General features: G+C 31.8%; 1 protein-coding gene across 1 annotated transcript; it reads left to right on the forward strand.

Moving 5' to 3' along the window:
• The first annotated feature begins 102 nt into the window (after nt 1-102).
• On the forward strand, nt 103-19,194 carry LOC148598438 (acetylcholine receptor subunit alpha-like). Its single transcript, XM_088561439.1, has 10 exons — nt 103-223; nt 4,960-5,268; nt 8,124-8,255; nt 8,567-8,764; nt 10,811-10,909; nt 11,492-11,647; nt 13,054-13,206; nt 14,082-14,267; nt 14,990-15,037; nt 17,739-19,194. The coding sequence occupies exons 1-10, from the start codon at nt 221-223 to the stop codon at nt 17,826-17,828; spliced, it is 1,374 nt and encodes a 457-aa protein (XP_088417565.1). The 5' UTR covers nt 103-220; the 3' UTR covers nt 17,829-19,194.
• Nucleotides 19,195-20,912: the final 1,718 nt, after the last annotated feature.

Here is a 20,912-nt window from a genome sequence, read left to right on the forward strand (position 1 = left end):
CAACTAGATTACAATGTTTTGAAAAATTCTGCATATCATAATGAAAAATAAACCAAAGAATGTATTTTTACCAAATTATAAGTTTAATAAGTTATCTCCCTTGGTCAATTTCCGTCGTCTGCACGAAATGAAATTTTAAGGGTGATGTTTATTACAAACGAAAATCCAGAGAAACGTTGGAATATAAACACAGACGCGGGTGTTAAAATCTGTCCTAACTATGGTAAAATACAAATAACTAAGCCATCTATAGTGTGAAGCATTTACAGTCACCGAAATATTGATATATAAATTTCATCCTATACTGGCTATAGGCTATACTATACTATAGGAGATTTCACCGATCTTATTAGTGATGTCATATTCACTTATTTGCACATCATTAAGTGTCAAATTGGTTTGCAATCAAACAACTAAATAAACAGTTGACAATTTCATGATTAGAATCCCAATCTTTAAATCAGTAACTTTGTAAATTTATATCCAATTTTGGTTCTGTGAAATGTTTCTTTAACTTAGTTTAAGATCAAACAATTCATATTTCGTATGGGAATTTATAACTCTTTTATTTATAAAATTTAACTTGAAATAATATTTATATGTTAACCTCTATTTTCATATAAAAATTATTCTGAAAATTTCATGCTCATATAGTCTAATTACTGAAAATTTACTTAAAAATTCTATGGATAAAAAGATTTAAAAAAGGACTAAATTTCATAAAGCCAGGGATTAGTTTAGTTATTGTATTCATTAGAATTTGTCTTTCTTGTTCATACTGAGTACAACGAAGCAAGAAATGTTCTTAATTTTCAATTTGCTCAGAGTTGTATAGTGCATACTGCACATCAATGTTCTGAAATGGGTATATTTCTATGCTGTCCATTTTCTGTCATTAGAAAACTGGAACTTGCCCCAATTTTTAGTCCCCAACCGGCTTTTGCTGAAAGGGACATTAGATTTGCACTTTATCCGTCCATCCGTCTGTCCGTCCTTCCTTCCTTCTGTCTGTCAGTCTGGAAAAAAATGAAGTTTTCTGAATTTCTTTTTCTAAATGCTTGCAGATATTGAGCTGATTTTTGGTATGTGAGTCTACCTTGATGAGTTACAGATCAAGTTTACGTTTCATTCCACTATGCTGATTTTTGTCCGTGTTATGGTTCTTGAACTTTTAACCAAAATTTAAGTTTTCCACACTTTTTTTTTAAATGCTTGCAGATATTGGGCTGATTTTTGGAATGTGAGTCTGTCTTAATGAGTTACATACCAAGTACAGATTTTGTTCCGCTTCATTGATTTTTGCTCAAGTTATGGCCCTTGAATTTACCCAAATTTAAGTTTTCTGCACTTTTTTCCTAAATGTTTGCAGATATTAGCCTGATTTTTGGTATGTGATTCTATCCTGATGAGTTACAGATCAAGTATAGATTTTATACTGCTTTGTTGATTTTTGTCCAAGTTATGGCCCTTGAATTTACTGTAATTTAAGTATTCAGAACTTTTTCTCTAAACAATTGCAGATATTGAGCTGATTTTTGGGTATGTTTGTCCACCTTGATGAGTTACAGATCTAGTTTACATTTCATTTCCGCCTTGCGGATTTTTTTCCAAAGTTTCAAAATTAAGGTAATTTCCTCGGTTTGTTATTTATACTTGATGATTCAAGGTAGTACTTAAGTCAGTAATATAAACAGTCAGTAGGAGACTACATGTATGTATTGTTTTGCAATACTCTCAGAATGGTTGTTGCAATAGCAGCACATCATGTTATGTTTTCTATATTGTCTACATTATGATGGTTTTCTAAAAATTCTAGTGTCGAGGATTGACATATTTTTTTGTTTTGGCTTGGTAAATTTTGATCTATTATTCTTTGTATTAAATTTTTTACTTAATTTTTTATCAAAAATGTATGAATACCCAAGGCTATTTATATAGGGTCACTGAAGAGTGAATCAGAGTTTTAAGTGGAAGTTGACCAAGATCTGCACAGCATGCATCATTACATGCCTTATAGTTTAGTCCCCAAATATCTTAAATGCATTTCAAAACTTTCAAATGGGTCTTGTTATCACTATCTTATTGTCACTGTAAGTGACAAAAAACTCCCCAAACTTCACTACAATATAAACGAATTAGTGATAATTTAAGCAAGGAAAAAGTGTTTACACTAATTTGTATGGATTGCTTAAAAGGATAGTTTTCTTTATTTTTAAGATGGTTTTTCAAGCTTTTTCCATTAAAGTGTTTATCCCTGAATTAAACATTCCATTATACATCAGTACTATTCCAAAGTAGCAATACCGTTTTACTGTTTCAATTATGCTTAGGTTATCATATTTAGATATGTTTAAAAATGTCCTTCCAACTTGAGTTAAAAACTATAATTCTAATATGACATGCTTCAAAGCTCTTTAGACCATAGCCATGGTAAAAAAGTGATAAACAAATAACCAACATTTGTGCAACACATAAGCTGAGTCTATTAAAAAATATGAAGAAACTAGTCATAATAGAATCGAAATTAACAACAGAAACTCCATTTTATTACATTTGTATTGTTTTACCATGGGTGGGTCATTTACGTCATTTTAACCACTTGTTATTGGTTGGGGTAAAACAATGTGACATAAATGGCCAGTCTGTGGTAAAACAATGATAAAATGGAGTTTCTGTGCTTTGTTTTTTATCTTTAGATTTATTAGAATTCACTGGAAATTTCCAGTTTAAACAAATAAATAAATAGTTCATGATAATCTAGACGCCCAGAAAGCTCCTGGATGTTAGCCATTTGCGATTTAAATTTGACTTGAAAATATGGGATTAAGTCTGCAATGTTTGCTTCAGTTATGTTTAAAATATATGAATTGAAATCAAGATATATGATATATGATAAATCATAACTGATTTAGTCTCGAAACCCTGAAATCCAGGAGCTCCCCATGATTCCCACTAGATCCATTTCTAGACTAATGCTGATAAACTTTGTTGACTGTTTACTTTTTTATTTTGATAAATGTCATATGTTGTTCTTAGGCTTTTATTTACTTGTTACAAAATTTGAACACTAACACATGGAAATATAAGCATAGGAACAAAACTAAACATTTATTAAATGAAATTCCGTAACGTGGTGGTTTCTAGTGCTGAATATTTTCATAATAGAACTTTGTTGTTGTTTATTTTTATTGCCTAATTATTACTGTGACATGTAGAGCAATTGTATTTGTATGGCATGCCAAAGTGGACAAAAATCAATATTTTGTAATATTAGAAAATGAATTTTTAATATTACAAAATCATTTTTTTAATATTAGAAATTCAGTTGAATTTTTAATATTTAAAAATGATTTTTTTAATATTAAAAAAGTGTTTTTGATATAAGAAATCTAATTTGTAATATTAGGAAATGAATTTGTAATATTGAAAAATCTTTTTTGAATACATGTATTAGAAAATACTCATTTTTGTCCATTTTGCCATACATGTGTCTTATTGTGAAATGTTGGTCTAAAAATCATTGTCTGATAAGAAGTTCTTTGCTTCTGAAACAGAACAATGCTGGTAGTTTTAGTCTGGTTGACTTTTTGACAGACAGAATTTTTTTAAACATTACAATGTATTTATTTTCTATTATTATTTATAGCAGTGTTGAATCTCGGATCCAATATTTTTTTTATATTCTTGTCAGCAAAGGCCAGACATGTTCTTTTCAAACTTAGGGTTGCCAGAATGTTCTTACCAAAACCCCCTCCCCGCTGAATGGAATGGTTGTCCCTTAAATTATATTCTTTAAAAGTTTGTTTCACGTGTTGACTTGTTGTCAACACTAAAAATTCCTGCACTCGTCTGCACAAATCACAACAAATATTGGGGAAAATGACGGGTATGGGGCAATTCCTAATACGAACAGATTTTTTGACACGTTTTCATAGAATCTTCACCTGTGTTTAGGTTTTTGTTCAGAACAAAATATTCGGTGATTGCTTTGACATTGTTAAGTCACCACATGTTTTCTATAAATAGACACTACGTTAAAATGTTGTAGGTTAAAGCACTTTAGCGATAATAATCCGATGCGGAGCTCGACGAAGACACCAATGGATATAAACAATAATAAAGATTAAAGATTGTGATTTTGGAGACATACCCGTAACCCGGAACGATCTTAGATATCTATTTACTAGATTTTTCTCATGCTTTTTTTGCTTTTATTTTATTCTGCTGGTACCAGACGCTACCGTAGCCAGGTAAAAGTACCAGGCACCGGCTCTTAATGAAAGCACTGCATATAAGATTAGATATTTAAAGACATCACCAATGACAACTGGATTTGTGGAAGACTTATCAGATAAATTTATTTTTAGGTAAAATAAAACTGCCATCATAAAAATAAAATTGATACAATATAACCAACAATTTTGAGTTTAAGTATCATTCCAGCTAAGAATCATGCAAAATGGGATTCATCATGGTTGGAAAGCCTACATATTTTTATTTTTGATATTTTGTTTGAAATGTTATGGTAAACAGAAGTTAACATGTGGCTTTTCATAATTAGCTTGGTTCTTAGGAGATAAAAATTATATAGAATGTACTGTGGAATTCATAAATAAGGGAGGTAACTATGTAAATGACACTATTTTTTAAATACAATAGAAACTGTTGGATTTTCAATGTGGATTGTCTCCTCAGAGCAGACAGATCAGAATAAATAATTATACATTTTGTCATATTAACCTATAAAGCATCTTATTAACAAAAATAGAAATGTGTAGCCTTTTTGGGGTGACCATCACATTTTACAGAATTTCCATGATTCTTACAAAGACTACTACTTAAAAGTACACAGACTGGAAAAAAACTACAAAGAAAGGTTGACAATAAGGATTCGCTTGAATAACCACCTTTAACTGAAGTCATGTTTCTTGTTTTAACTGACTTATTTTTTTCTTTTAGAATAGATTTCTAAACAACACAGTCCTTCAAAAAAATGAGCCTGATCAGCAGAGGGACAGAGATGGGACACAAAAGAAAAAAGGTCAGGGCAAAAGTTCAAATAAAGACTCATCTGAAGATAAGATTGACTTTTCTTTAGCAAAAACTTTCAGGCAGCTTTGTGCTTCTTTAGATGCTAATACACAGACTATAGAATCAACAGTAAACTTGCTGAAACAGATGACAGAGCATAATATTTTTACTCCTGAGAAGAAATCATCAAATGATGGAACAGCAATTGGATCATTTAAAACAAAAAGACAACAGAAGGTTTACTCTTCATTTTTTTTTCTTTACATAAAGAACTTTCATTAGTTAACTATAGACTAATTAGATGCTTGGTATAGGTTTTTGAGTGTTTTTTTATTTTTTGTTTTTATGGTAGAATGAATAAAAAAAATAATTAGCTTTTTCAGTGATAAGAATCGATTTGGTGGGCCATGCACTATTTATCACATTCCAGCTGAAAATGTAAAATTAGAAGAAAAATGTTTACAGAGAGTGTAAATGATGATCATATAAAATGGCCTGTTCACAATAGCAGGGAAAATTGTTCTTATGTGCCCAAGGAAAGATAACCCCTGTGATCACAAGTTTTAAAGAGTATCAGGGTAACTTTTTTAATAGTACACAAACCTAACCATGCTAAAAAGATAGGGTGCCCTCCAACTTAGCCAACATTTGATATTTATCATGCAGGTTAGATGTTTTGTGATAGCCAGGTGGGAATTTGTAGTGTGTTTATTCAGTAATTAATTATTGGTTTTGAAAAGTCTTTGTTGTTACTTCTTAGTACTGATCAAAAGATGATAAAATTCTCCAAAATTTTAGCAATTTCCATTTTATGTTAATTAATTACAATATGTATACATGTGTGTCAGTCATGTTAAGAACACAATGATATTGAGACATAAAATCAATTGTATTTTTAAAATAACAAAAAAATTAAAATATTGATACAAAATCTAAATTGATAAAATTATTTAATAAACGAAATTGATAAAATCATTTATAAAAAATATTTGAAAAATTAAAATAAATATTAAGAAATTAAGTAGTCTTTGTAAGAATTGTGCAAATTCTGTAATATACAATACACCTTAAAAAAGAAGGCTATACAAATCTATCAAACATTCCATTAAAAGATAACTTATTTATAATAATGGACTTTTAAATCAATGATATTTATGTCTCCCTGCCACTTTGGTGCATCCTCCCAAGTCAGGGTTTCGAGTCCACCGTTGCTCCCTCAAACCCCTGACATCACTCATTCATATTTAGCGGGTATCATCCAGAGCCATCTAATAAGTTACCTAAATTTAACCCAGATCCAAAATCCAATCAAATCACTCGTAATAGAAACTCTTCGATATAACTTACAAAATGGCTACATACACATAACGTCATTTTTTTCGCTAAAGACTCTAAACAGAAACTACAGTTATCATTTTTTGGTCATATTGAATCATTTGTGACATCTTTCCACTATCTGTTACCAGTATCATTGTTTACCTTTCCTGAGACATTTTATGTCAAATCAATTTTCATTGGTGCTTCACACACAGAGAAGCAACCAATCGGAATTGGCTGAACGATACCCGCTAAATATGAATGAGTGATATCAGGGGTTTGAGGGAGTGAGGATGGACTCAAAACCCTGACTTGGGAGGATGTCTTTGGTGGGATGACATATTGTTTTTGGCTTTTCAGTTTGTCTGTGTGATTGTCAGCAAGTTTGTCAGCACAATTCCTCTGAAACTACTGAGCCGAATTTTATGAGACTTTGTATGTAGCAAGAACATCATATGTAGTTGTGCATATTATCAGGAAATTTTGACACCCTAATTTTTGTAGGAGTTATGCCCCTTTGAACTTAGAAATTTGCCAAAAATCCTCATATATTACCTTGTCAGTGCAACTACTCTGAAACTACTGAACCAGATTTTTATGAAACTTGGTATGTAGCATTAACATTATATGCTTTTGTGCATATTTCTTGGAAATTTAGATTCCCTAATTTTTGTTGGAGTTACCGGTATGATCTTTTTCAAAAATCCTCATAATTACCTTCTCAGTTCAAATTCTCTAGAACTATTGAACTAATTAGCACAACTTCTCTGCAGCCTCCAGTTTGCGGGACGGGGGAGACATGTGTTTGCAGAAAAAACAAACTTTAATTTTATATTAATGAGATAAATTTTATCTTTTCTTAAGTTATTTTTTTTGCAAAATATTTATAGATCTTCATTTTGATTTCAAAAAGATAATTAGATTGTAACAGCAGATTCTAAATAAGGTCATTATTTATTAATTCTGAGTATCTAATGTTATCCACCAAACTTACGTGTCTATGTCAGTGAGCAAGCTCTTGTCTATCTCCTTATAGTTCTAGCTTTTGCATATGGGTCTTGGAAAATTAAGGAGGTTGACCGAAGGTAAGGGAAATAACGCTTGAAATCATTAATATGTTTGTATTATATTCAATTTCACCAAAGCCTTTCAAACTTTCACTTGAAACAGAATGAAATCAGTTCAAGTTTTTTTTATGCTTACATAAGATTGATGTAAAATGTTGAATACAATCGTTCGAATGAATTGTAAGGGTTGTTTTCCTTACCCTAGTTTTACCTCCTTAAATGGTATGGTTTGAACTGATTATAATCACTTGTTACACTAGACACTCTGGCACCAAAATTTTGGAAGTATAGTAACAGAAATAGTATCTTCATCCTAGCTGCTGTACTTCAGAGTCTTCTTCATTTGCTTAGTTATCTTAGTTGCGCGTTTAAAGTTGAGTACATATAATCATAGTACTGTGAGGCTTAAAAAAATTAATTATGTTTTGGCTAACTCTTCTGACTGTAATTTTGTGTGCTTACCCTAAAATTTGTAGCCATTATTTTACAAGCAGTATTTAAGTCTGAATGTGTCTTCAAAACAAACCAGTCAAAAACTTTGGGAAAAATTAAGTTCAAACCACCCATGGTACATAATTTTTTTAGCATGTTAGGGGAAACACGTTTACTTAAAAAATTTTCTTTGCCGGAGTAAGACAACTATTAATGCTCCTCTTACATGAACTTAGGCCAGTAGCTCTTATTATTTTACAAAGTACATTTTTTCAGAGTTTTGTGGAGATCAAGCTGACTTTCATGAAGATAAATGATATAGACACTGTAGCTCAACTATTTGAAGCTGAAATTCTGGTCAGGGCAAAATGGCAAGAACCATTACTGGTTGACAAAAAACATATTAAGGTATTTTAGGTCTTAATCTACAAGAATGCTATACAGTTAAATTATCACCTACCTGTAGGATCATGGTTTCTGTCTGAATTTTCCTTTCCTTAAATGATTACATTTTCTGTGCTGTCAAGCTCCATCTGATTTGTTTTCAGTAGGTGTTGTCTATTTTAGTATTTGTCTTTCATAAGACAACACAAGAGAGAGTAACAGAAGCTATTTACCCATAGCTTCAGTTGTAACTTCAAAGAAAATATTTCAAGAAAAAATGTTCTGTCCATAGAAATAAAAACATGTATTAGAATCCCTACTGGCTTTATTTGTAGGCATTTGACCCTGAAACAATGTGGACCCCACAGCTATTGGTAATGAACCTGGATGGAAACTTTTCCATGGATAAAGAGGTTTACAAAATAGTCAATAGTGCACCAGGTTACAAATTTCCCTTAGTTATCATGTTGTGGAGATTTAAAGGTTTCTTCAAGGAAAGTTTAGAATTACAGCACTTCCCAATAGATGTTCAGGTATGATTAACACCTCTAACATTCTATTAGAAACTGCTTGGCTGTTTCTTAGTAACCACACTAAAAAATAACCAAGGATTCACAAAGAATAAATTCTTCTTGAATTAGTTTCTGGAAGTCTGGTTATCTGCAGACTAAAATTGCTCTGTCCACCATATAGGGCTAATATTTTCAGTATTAGACAAGAATAATAAAAACTTTAAAAAAAAAAATGCACAAATGGAGGAGCAAAGATGAAATGTATTGGTAAAAATTTCAACCTGTCTGTGATACAGTTTGGAAAGAGATTAATTCCTTGGCCTGGTGCATACAAGGTTTTTATTTTGTGTAGCAAGAAAGCTGGAATAGCTCTCACTTTGCCTTGTGCATAAGTATAAGTGATCACTAATACGATCCATAATCTAGTTAAGTCCAAAAGAAATCTGGCAAAATAGATGGTTTTTCAATGTGATTTAAAAAAAAAAATTCACTTACACGTGCTAGAAAAGGACATATTTTGTGTGCTATGCACACAAAAAAAGAAAACCAAGTTCTCCTGAAAGGTTATTGGTCAACTCGAGTTAATCCACCAAAGCAATTTCAGCAAAACTGTAAAACATTGATGTATGGTAGATGATTGTAGATCCTTTACAACAATTACTCATATTGTGTGGATCCGTTAAATTAGTACTGTGTCCACACTTTGCTCAATCGACCGTGATTTTCGTACCATCCTCTAGTGAATATGAAAACAAATCGACTTGAAGAAGAGCACAGCTAGTGCCCATTGGAATTCTGACTTGTTGAAAAATAGCTCCTTCAAAGGTGACATACGTTATCAATGAGGAAATCAAGCATATTACAAACCTACTTTTCTATGTAGCATACTTTGCCCTTCTGCCAAGTTTTAGAAAAATATGAGGATTTGTAACCAAGAACAACATAATTTTTCAATATTGCAAAAGATTTACAAATATGTCCTCTCAAAGGAGATTCAATTTATCATGTAGCAATGTAGTGTAAAGACTTGAGAAGTCAAAAGTTTGGAGAGAACTAATTTCCGACAAGCTGCGGGATTTTAGTGTTGAAGTAAATCTTTAAAATTTTTAAATATCCACATATGATTAATACCACTACGAAGGTAGCTTGCTGTCCATCCATCACTGTGGACAATATCTTTGTAAGGTGAACTGACATCTCCTTTGTGAAGCAAGATGAAGATCCAACTATATACCTTTCTTTGTATGGATTCTTATGAAGTTTGGGAATCCAATATACAAGTACTGTAAATTCTCACATTTTGTTTCGATATTGAAGGCATGAAGGACTTACAGTTTTTTAGAATTTCATCTTTGTCAAAAGTAGTAGGTTTGTATGTGGCATTACCTGGGATATTAGTATAAATGCCCTGAATTCCTTAATAAGGTATTATGATAATGGGATTTACATCTGGTAAAAAAGACATTTGTTTAAGAATTAGCTATGATGAAAATTTTGTCTGTTGAAAAATAACATAAATTTTCCATGTGCATATTTTGTTTATTGCACTTCATGCAATAAACAATATGCACGTAAAAAATTTATGTTATTTTTCAAAAGACAAAATTTTGATCATAACCAATTCTTGTAAATTAATTTTAAAACATATTTTTACCCTTAAACATGAGAAAAGTAGCTCTGAATAAGGCGTGTAAGTATTTTTTTATCCATTGAGATATAACAAAATTATTTTAACCAATCAGATTACAGTATCTATCTCAAATTAATTTATTTGTTTATATTAATTCAGGGTTTCTAATGTCTTCAGTCTACAAAGACACTACATACTGATGCATAAAATAAATAAAGAAAAATTATAAAGGATAACTGTTTCTGTGAATTCATATAAAATAAAGTGTTGGAGGAAAGAGTGTGGCACGGAAGATAACGTCATTGGTGAACTTTAATACTAGTAGGGAATCATATGATCTAGATGTAATCTTAAAAGCTATAAAAATTTTTTGGTCTTGGAATTTTCTGACCAAATTTTAACATTTTCCGTCCTATTTGAAAGTTAATTATTTACAGGATCTGACTATCTCCCTGACATCGGAAAGATCAGATGATGAAGTAGAATTAGTAGATGACCAGTGTGCCTTAAGTTCTGTGAATACCAAGTCATTTCAGGTATGTAGGCCTTAGCAAAAACATGCTTGTTTCCTGTACATAATATTAACTCTGACATTGTATTAGTAGTACTCGAACACTGTATAGAATGGCTACATTTCGGTAGATCAAGTGAAAGAGAAGAAACATGATCGTCTGATTGGTGGGTGATCTTCCATGGATTTGAATAGAATTATTCAAAACTCCTTAAGGAGGTAGACCTAGGGTAAGGGACACAACTCTTACAAAACAATTACAATAGAACAAGATAAAGAAAATGATGCACTTATTATTTTGAATTACCTAAAAAGCATAGTCAGCAGTGTTATAGGAAGAGAAAATTTTAGGTTTCCTTGGGAAACTCAAAATGAAATCTAACTTTCCCACAACCAATGTCTGCTTAATGACTGTAACAAATTCTTTCAGAAGTTATAGTTTTCTACTTCCATGAATAAATTTCCATCACCAAAATAGTTTTACCTAGGGTTAGGATGATATGAAATTAAAACACTGCTAACAACTGTATTTATTACTCAGAAATTTCTTACAACTGTTTTCATATGGAATAATTATTCTAAATAAAAAACATGATTTTACTTGTAGGATGCTGGGGAGTGGGATATTTATGCACATGTGGAGACCTATCAGGCCAAAACAACAATGGAGTATGCTAGTGAATCGACACATCCTATTTTTCATGCTCAGTGTAGAGTCAAGAGGAAAATGGGTTACTATATATGGAATATTTTGTTCATTGTTGTAAGTTAAACATGGTGTTTTCTTACTGAAAAAAAAATGTATTGAAATTTACAGACAAGCCTTTTCTCTGCTTTAAAATGGATTTCTGCTTTTTCAAATCTAAATTTTACGATTTTGTTTCTTTTTTTACCATATGTTTACTTCTTATCATCGGTTAAAATTGAAAATTTGCTTAAATTTGTCAGTGCTGCTTTGGTTTTTAAAACATCTATATTCTGATTCAAGTATCACTTTAGTGTAATGAAAGTTAAAATTGGAAATCACAAGTATATTCTTCTTTCAAACATTTGATGGTTTTCTTTTTGTCCCTCGCCGCAATGTGGAGCGTGGACATAGAAATGCTGGTGTCCGTCTGTGTGTCTGAAGCTTGTGGACGCAACTCCTTAGAAACAGCTGAACGAAATTTGACCAAATTTTGTAGGATTGTTTGCCACCATATGTAGTTCACCATACTTAACCACTATTTTGATTTGACAGTTTTTATGGGAGTTATGGGACTTAGTTCATTTTTCACATTATTCGCAATAGGAACACCTTGTGGACGCAACTCTTTAGAAACCACTGAACGGAATTTGACAAAATTTTGTAGGATTGTTTGTCACCATATGTAGTTGATCATACTGAACTGCTATTTTGATTCGTCAGTTTTTATGGGAGTTATGGGACTTTGTTCATTTTTCACGCTCTTTTTTTTGCGGATTTTTGTTTTGTTGTATGAAGAGGTGCCAGTAGAAGATTATATCTTTCACATAGTAGCTGAAGGTAAGTATATCATCTCTTGCTTCCAAGTTGCTTTTATATGGATGGGACCCAGTTGTTCTTGGATAAGTCAAATCATTTTGTTGTCATCATTGTTGTTTTGGAATGCCTGCTTGAATCGCCACATGAACTTATGAAAGCACATATGTTTTGAATCTGCTATTTATACAAGTGTCAAACATTTGTAATTCAACTCTTTCTACAGCGGTGGGGGACATATGGCTACATGTAGCATTCTTGTTTCCAAACTATTCTTGATATGTTTTTGATAATCATAAATTCATATTCAGATATCCAAAATTCCAATAAATATTACCACCTTGGTAGTCTCAGTGTAGCTTGCTCCCCTTGAGTGCAGATTTTGAGTTTTATTGGCCAAGTCACACACTGCTTTTCCGCAAAGCATGCAGTGTTTAAGGATGTAATGGTAAGACTGGTTGGCTGGGAGTTAGAATAATGTGTCCAATTTGTATGACATGCCTACATACATGCTGCTGCTTTGTTTTTTTTTGTCCTGAAATGTATGAAATATCTGCCATAGGATATTAAACCAAAGTTAATATAGTTATTTGAGTTGCTTTGCTTCTAAAGATTTATTCCACAAGCTATTAACGAAAAAAAAATTTAGTACATTATTATTTTTTCAGGCACTTATTACAGTTTTGACGTTTGCCACTTTTTCCATAGAACCTTCATCAGCTGATAGATTAGCAGTAACTATAACACTGCTCCTCACATCTGTTACATTTAAACTGATTGTCAAGCAGAGTCTACCAACTATATCATATCTGACTTACCTGGTGAGTAAATAAGGGTTTGAAAGTTGAGGTAGTCCTTGAAAAAAAAACAAAAAAAAAAACAGAGGAACCATTTGGTCAACTTGATTCAAATTATACATTTATACTTATCAGACTGTTAGAGAATTTATTTTGCATTTTTTTCTGTTTTAGCATAGATCATATGAATAATGATATTTGGTTTACAATTCTGTAAATTAATATTATTTTACCCTTGTCCCTCCATCTATCTGCTTGTATGTCCATCCAAAAAGTTTTCCTGTGACAACTCCAAAGTTCTTATGATTTATTTTCACTAATTTTGTGAACAAGAAAAAAAAACATGAAACACAAGTTGCCAAAATACAGAGAGAGAGTTAAGACAATTAAAAAGCCGCTGAACTACAAATCTGCATCCTAGATCATGAATAAGTGTCTGTGAAAAAAAAATGAGTTTACAATATACACAATATGCAGCTAATTCCTTAGCCCTCTCGCCTGAATGTAGCTGAAATATTGCTGCTCGGGCGCTATACCCCAACAAACAATCAATCAATCAATCTGTCTATCGCCTGAATATTGCTGAAGTATTGCTGCTCGGGCGTTAAACCCCAACAATCAATCAATCAATCAATCTATCGCCTGAATATAGCTGAAATATTGCTGCTCAGGCGTTAAACCCCAACAAACAATCAATCAATCAATCTATCGTCTGAATATAGCTGAAATATTGCTGCTCGGGCGCTAAACCCCAATAATCAATCAACCTTAGCCCTCTGATAAGATGCATTCACAAATCAAGCTGTATATGGTAACCTGTATTACTGTTTTTAGGATCTGTTTGTAATATCAGCGTTGGTATTCCTTGATACATGTATCACCTTTATTACTATTTTTAGGATCTGTACGTAATATCAGCCTTGGTTTTCCTTGGACTAACATCTTCTCAGCATGCCATAATACGATACCTATCCAACTTCTATATAGACCATGACGTTTACCAGTATGATGTCTATTCTATTGGCTGTCTATTTTTTATCTTTATTGCATTCCATGTTCTCTTCGGTGTCTTCATAATATTCACAGTAAGTAGACAATACATTTATATTTCAATCTAATTTAAATTAGACATATTAATCGTTCCATTCAGTCACTGTATGTACTGACTGAGTAGAACAAATGATAGGTCTAATTAAAATTGAATTGATTTATATTTATATTTGTTTATATGGAGGATTTTGATATACCACTGTTATTCCGTGTATTCAAAGGTTGTATAATAATACAATATAATTATTTGAAATTAATACAGAGGTCAAACCCTGAATAATAATGTCTGTTCATGTACCATGTAAGCACAAATTCTCCAATAACAACTTAATTGAAACATGTAAAATGTTTATCTGGGTATTGTATATGCATGAAATGGGGTCAGGTAGGAGATGCTTGCAAGGGGAGATAATCCAACTTAGGAGTTTACATATTTAATGCACAAGTGAATGCTCTCTCTGATTTCAACAAAATGTTTTTCCAATTTTATAGTTATGTTTTTTTTTGTTTTTTGTTTTGTTTTGTTTTTTTTTTATATATTTAGGAATTATTTTTAGGATTACCAGTTTCTGTATAGGAGGGATTTGAAATGAATAAATCAGATATAATTGTTATAATAGTAAAATTTGACAAGATATATATCTTGCAAAAAATGTGAAAAGAAAAACCTAGAAAATTTTTTCTGTTCTATAGTATTAAAGACAAAGATTCTATGATAGTTGTAATACTACATAAGAGATTAAATGGAATATTTCAGGCAGTTAAACGAAGGAAGCAAATGATTGATAAAGACAAACTCTACAAGGTAATATACAGTGTACTATCATAGGATAGAGTATCATTCAGGAATTATTTCACTAAAGTAAGATGTATGTTAAATAAAAAAGTATGGCACTGTGTAAAACGGTAAAACACATATATTCTGAAAATCTAAAAAATTGTTTTGTTTCATAACAATGATACTCATAAATCTGCAAGTTGTGTAAAGGGTTCGGTGAATAATTTGATGGTCATAATATGGTAAACTGCTTGCTTGTCTGCTTGTTATTTAAAGACTTACAAACACGTACCATAAATTGTGATATATTGACAGTTTTCAGTCAATACATACATGTTTAATTTTGGTGCATTCAGTGTAGGAGGTATTTTATTTTTTTTTGTTTTATACACTATGTGACGAAATTATCCTTAATTATCTAACACTACCAAAGGGTCAATTTAATTGCTATTTTAACCCTTGTTGTGCTACACCCAGACCTGTTCGGGATTGGACCATGTTCTGCTTTATCGGTTCTGGCAGTGTAAATCTGAGTTCAATTGTGCAGTTTGTGTCCATCTGGAAGCAGCGTGACTGTGATTTAAAATGAGGCTATCTGGTATAGAGTTTGTTAATAAATAATGACTTTAAAGCTAAAAGAAGGAGTCACAAGTTTACGCTGTTGAAAAAAATATGATTTTTTGGAGGGTAGGGTTCATTTCTTGAACCCTCGCCAGAGCAGAATTAATATGTAGTACTCTATTATGCCTGGAAACTAAATAAGAATGATTTCAGTCACAACCATTGTGATTTCAACCCCTTGCATTGACTACTACCAATTTAAGGTCAAACAGAGGCCGAAAATTGGAAACAAATCCTCATTTTGTTACACGAATGACCCTTCAGGGGCTCCTGACCCCACCACTTGTGACTGTAACACACTTTATTTGGCTGCAGTAGCCTTCACGGTCTTCTGGCTGAAGGATGAATGTGTTTTGGTTCCTGATTTGTTCCTGTTGAACCTCACATGGTAGCAAATAATGACCAGAAGTGGACAAAAATGACCATTTTTGAGTGACAGACCCATTTTCACGTGTTGGCCCACCGACCCTCCCACCACCTAATCACCCAATGCACCCCACCCCGTGATCACCCATCTTTAATTTATATATAACAATCAGCATCAGTACTATTGTGCAACTAATTTGCATAAGTTTGCAAAATATCGAAACCTAGACTTTCGTTCAGAAATGCGCAGCATGACAAAGGTTAACATACTGTGAAAGTACATTGTTCTTGGGGTACCAATTTTTGTGGTCTTTGTGGGAAGGCCAAGCCGTAAAATTTGGTTCCCATTGAAAAGGAAATTTCAATTGATGTGTATACTGAAAACCTCAAAACCACGAATTCAAGAATCCACAAACGTGTGTTTCTTCCCTAATCCACAAAAATTGGTATTCACAAATTATTAAAGTACTTTCATGGTATCAGATATATGTTGTCTGCTTAGCACAGAAACTGATTTACATAAAAAAATTTGTATCAGCCAATAAAGATAATTAGTAGAGGTTTCCCTAGACCAGTTTAGCATGGCGCTGCACCATGCCTCCATCTTCTAGCACCATGCTGCCCTCATCATGAATTTTACAATGTGCCTCTAGTTGGCCATACACAACTTTCAAGTTACAAGATTAATTTCATTATTTTCAACTAATTTGCATGTTAACATGTACTCCTGTTGTGTTGACACCTATTTATGATACTTTTACAATACCATACTAGGGTAAAGGATGTTTATTGCAGATTTCAGTAAATAAATTGCCCTAGTGTCAAGGTGGGGTGCCCCAAATGAAACCCTTCTGTGACAGTTGAGTGCCCCCAAAATACTTAACCATGCCTTCACAAATTCCTGTGGAAAACACTAATTAGCCTAAATGAAATACTAGATTGTAAACCTTTGTCACTTCTGTTTTCAATTTACATCTGTTGTTGAATAAAATCATTTAAACTGACATTTATTATGAATTGTTAAGTACATTAATCTCCTTGGGATTTATTAATCTATGACATTTTTATGCAAATAATACACATATATTGACATTAATATTTATAATGTGGGATACATACATGTACGTTATATAATGGTGTGTTTAATTGTGGCACATTTGAGAAAGGCACCAAATAAACCTGAATAAAACTACAACCAAAATATCCCAATTTACAGTACAGTAAGGGATTTTCACAATTTATTGGTATCTTTATCCTCGATATTTATGGTAGATTAATAAAGCTTTCTTTTTTCATTATTTTATAATTTTTATATCCCACCACATGAAGTGGCGAGGTATTATGTGATACCCTCCAAAAAAATACATGTTCATCCTTCTGTCTGTGCCCTGATTATAACTTGAGAACAGATCAATGAATTTCTTTTTTTATTCTTTGCACAATTGTTAAATACCATAAAATACAGATTAATTTTAATTTTCAGCAAAATCCATAATGTAGTTTTCGATTTGGGTCATTTTGAACATTTTTTCTATCCCTGGGGTATCACTTAAGTGTTCCATTAATGCCATACTTTTCATTCCAGAGTTATGGAACTTTGAACATAAAAAGGAGGATGAATGGGTGTATTACATGCATAAGCTCAGTCATTAATTAACTGACCACTGAATATCATTAGAATAAGATGCACCTGAAGTATTCTATTTGCACAGTATAATAAACTAAATTATTTTTCTTGCAGGCTAAACGAGACTTTGTAGAACACTTTGAAGACAATGCAAGAGTTGAACAAGCTATAATGAGGACTATGTCGAAAAATGCAGTTGTATGATTCCTTAAATGCTGTCCGTAATCATATTCAAGGACAAACCTAAAAAAGTTTGATAGTGTACATTTGTAGCTGAGGTTATGTGAACAGAAAAGGATGTACGTTTAGATATTGTTGCTTGCTAATTTTACCTTTTTTTCCAAAATATTATTATACCCACACTCAATGAATGGGTGGTATATTGGAATCACCTGGTCTGTCTGTCCATCCATCTGGATCTCAACTCCCAACGGATGGATTGATTTAAAATTTGATGAGTAGCTTCATATAGATAGGGCTTAAGTTGTGAGCCTTTCTTGAGCACTGTTGGATATCAACTTCTGTTTTGTGGGACTTTTCACTATGTAGAATGTTAGAGAAAATTTTCATCACAAAAATTTCAGCTTCCCATTGATGGAATAGTTTTGAATTTGGTGTAAGGTTCCATATAGGTGGAGCATGCTGATTTTTTGTAAGTAATAGTCCTTAATCTATAGTATCAAGTTTCTGTATGGGTAGGGTATGCTGCTTGACAATGCATGCAACTTCATGTTCAAATATTAAAATAGAAAATGTCCTATTCATAATTATACAACAATATGAATTCTACTCATTGCAGTGTCAAGTTGGATTTCAACTGCAAACAATCAGAAATCAATAATTTCAGTACAAGAAGCCATAATGGAAAACATCACAAGTTAAGTATGTACAGTACCTGAACGGATCCATGCAACTGTAATTGCAATGTGTTTAACCATTTTAGGCCATGTGACCACTGACCAGTTGATATATTTTACAGAATGGTCTGTTTTGTTTTTCCATTTTACACAAATTTACTACCGGTATATGTATGATATAGATTTAGACATAAATTTAATATCTTTTCTTTCATATTTACAAAATGTAAATTTAATTTTTCAAGTGTAATTTTACAAAAGCATTATATAAGATTCGTTCTCATGAAAATTTAAAATTAACATGAACAATCATAGATTTTATTACATGACAAAACCATGATCAGATTGTACACCAGTTATTTGTTATTGAACAAGAAGTGATTAGTCTGTAATTGGTCATTGATCCATCAAATAGTTGCTTGGATCAGTTCAGGCAGTGATTGGAAATAGAGGGGCCACTTGCCATATTATATCACCTTATAACTGAAAGGGTCCCATTGAAATCTGAATTTTAACTACGAATGTTGAGAAATGGTCATTGAAATTCTAAGGATCATTTAAAATGGCCCAGTTTCAAAACTGTAACCTCAATCACTGGTTTATTTACTGTATTGTTCCTGCATGATTATTCTGTATCATGAGTTAATGTAAATTATGGAAAATAAATTATTGTTGTGTTGTTAGCTTTCCAAATAAATTTTATGACAATATTATTCCCTTGAATCTTTTAAACTTCCTGTTCAAAGCTGGTCAGCCACAATTCTTCAATTACTGCAAACATATTTATTTTCGTAGTTGCTAATTTTAGCAGATTCTGTCAAGTGAACACATTCATAGGTATCAATTTTAGCAATTTAAAAAAATTTCATAGCATTATATTATGTTTAAGATCAATTTTGCAGGTACTTTTTAAATTTTTATATTTTTAAGTGGCAGTCTTAGTAAGAATCATGCAAAAATATTAAAAATGTGATACACCCCAAAAAAGGCTACATATTTTTATTTTTGTAATTAAGTTGTTTATGGGTCCATACTATGAAATTAATAATTATTCATTCAAATCAGCCTGCTCTTAGGAGATACTCAACATTGAAAATACAATAGATTCTATCGTATTTGAGTGGCATTTACAGAGTTATCTCCCCTAATTTGGAAATCTACAGTGCATTCTATATAATTTTTATCTCCTAAGAACACGGGATATATGAAACTGAATGTGAATTTCTGTTTACTACGGAAATTCAAAGAAAATATAAAAAAAATAAACATATGTAGGCTTTTTACCCATGAATCACATTTTCCATGATTCTTAGCTGGAGTGCTACTTAAATAGTGAAAATTTAGTATGTTTATAGTTTATAACTTTAAAGATTTTGCTGACAAAATAGTTTTGCAACACATTGATTAAATATAAACTTGTATTATCAAATGTAGTGTATGCTTGATTAAAACAGCAAGATTGGTTTGGATAACTACTATAAATTAAGAAATTATTGCAATGTTCTAATTATAGCCCCCCCCCAAAAAAAAAAGGAGTGACTGACTTATATTTGCAATAGAAGTAATTAAAACTTGCATTGAAGAATAATTAACAAATTTAGTACAAGATTGTTCTCTGAACTGCAAAAATTGGCTGAAATTACAAAATTGCATTAATGAATGCAAAAATTTTTGAATTTACAGTAATTAAGCAAATATTTCCTGGCAAATGATAGGTAATGAGAAATGGTGTGGAATACTTTGTCATCTGAAAATTAACCAGTAAAACTGCTGACAAGAAATCTGAGATCAGTGGTTTACTTGTGATAACCCCACTTTCAATCACAATTTAAGGAAAAAAAAACAATGTCCTTGGTAAACAGTATGTTGTCTAATGATCCCCAAAATGTGTCCCACTATATGGCATACCTTCAGGAAGAATGTATAAAAATTTCAAGCTGCTGTGATGATTATTTGCCAAGGAAAGTGTGACAAAAAATATGTTACAGACAAGGGTAGAACAGTACAATCCACTCTCCTTCAGAGAGGGGGTAGAAAAATACAAATTAGCAAATATATCATGAAAATTTCTGCTCATATACCACCTCACAAAAAAAGTTGCCAGGCATGATTAAAAGTGATTAGTTAAACCAAGTACTGTAAAAATTAATTTTCCTAATTTTGCAACCAAGATGGCAAAAAATAAATTGCCACAAATAATTCCCATCATTTTGGAATACCCAGTGTATTATATTGTACATGTAAAAGAAAAAATAAATAGTAGTGAAATTGAAATATTACAAAAATTTAGTTACATTTGTATATATGCAATAACCCTTCACATGCATTTTAGAGTACACAACATTTTTTTAAGTTTTGAAAACTTTAAATGGTTCTTACAATTTGGCATCAACACCCAGAAGTGCGATTGGCAGGAAATCCGACCCGAGGA

This window comes from Perna viridis, chromosome 14, assembly GCF_037379345.1.
Source record: "Perna viridis isolate PV_CMFRI_1.1 ecotype Kerala chromosome 14, ASM3737934v1, whole genome shotgun sequence".
NCBI lineage: Eukaryota > Metazoa > Mollusca > Bivalvia > Mytilida > Mytilidae > Perna > Perna viridis.

Coding starts and splice junctions, on each gene's coding strand:
- LOC148598438 (XM_088561439.1), top strand. Junction 13,207..14,081: donor TATCATATCTGACTTACCTG/GTGAGTAAATAA, acceptor TACTATTTTTAG/GATCTGTACGTAATATCAGC. Junction 14,268..14,989: donor GTGTCTTCATAATATTCACA/GTAAGTAGACAA, acceptor GGAATATTTCAG/GCAGTTAAACGAAGGAAGCA.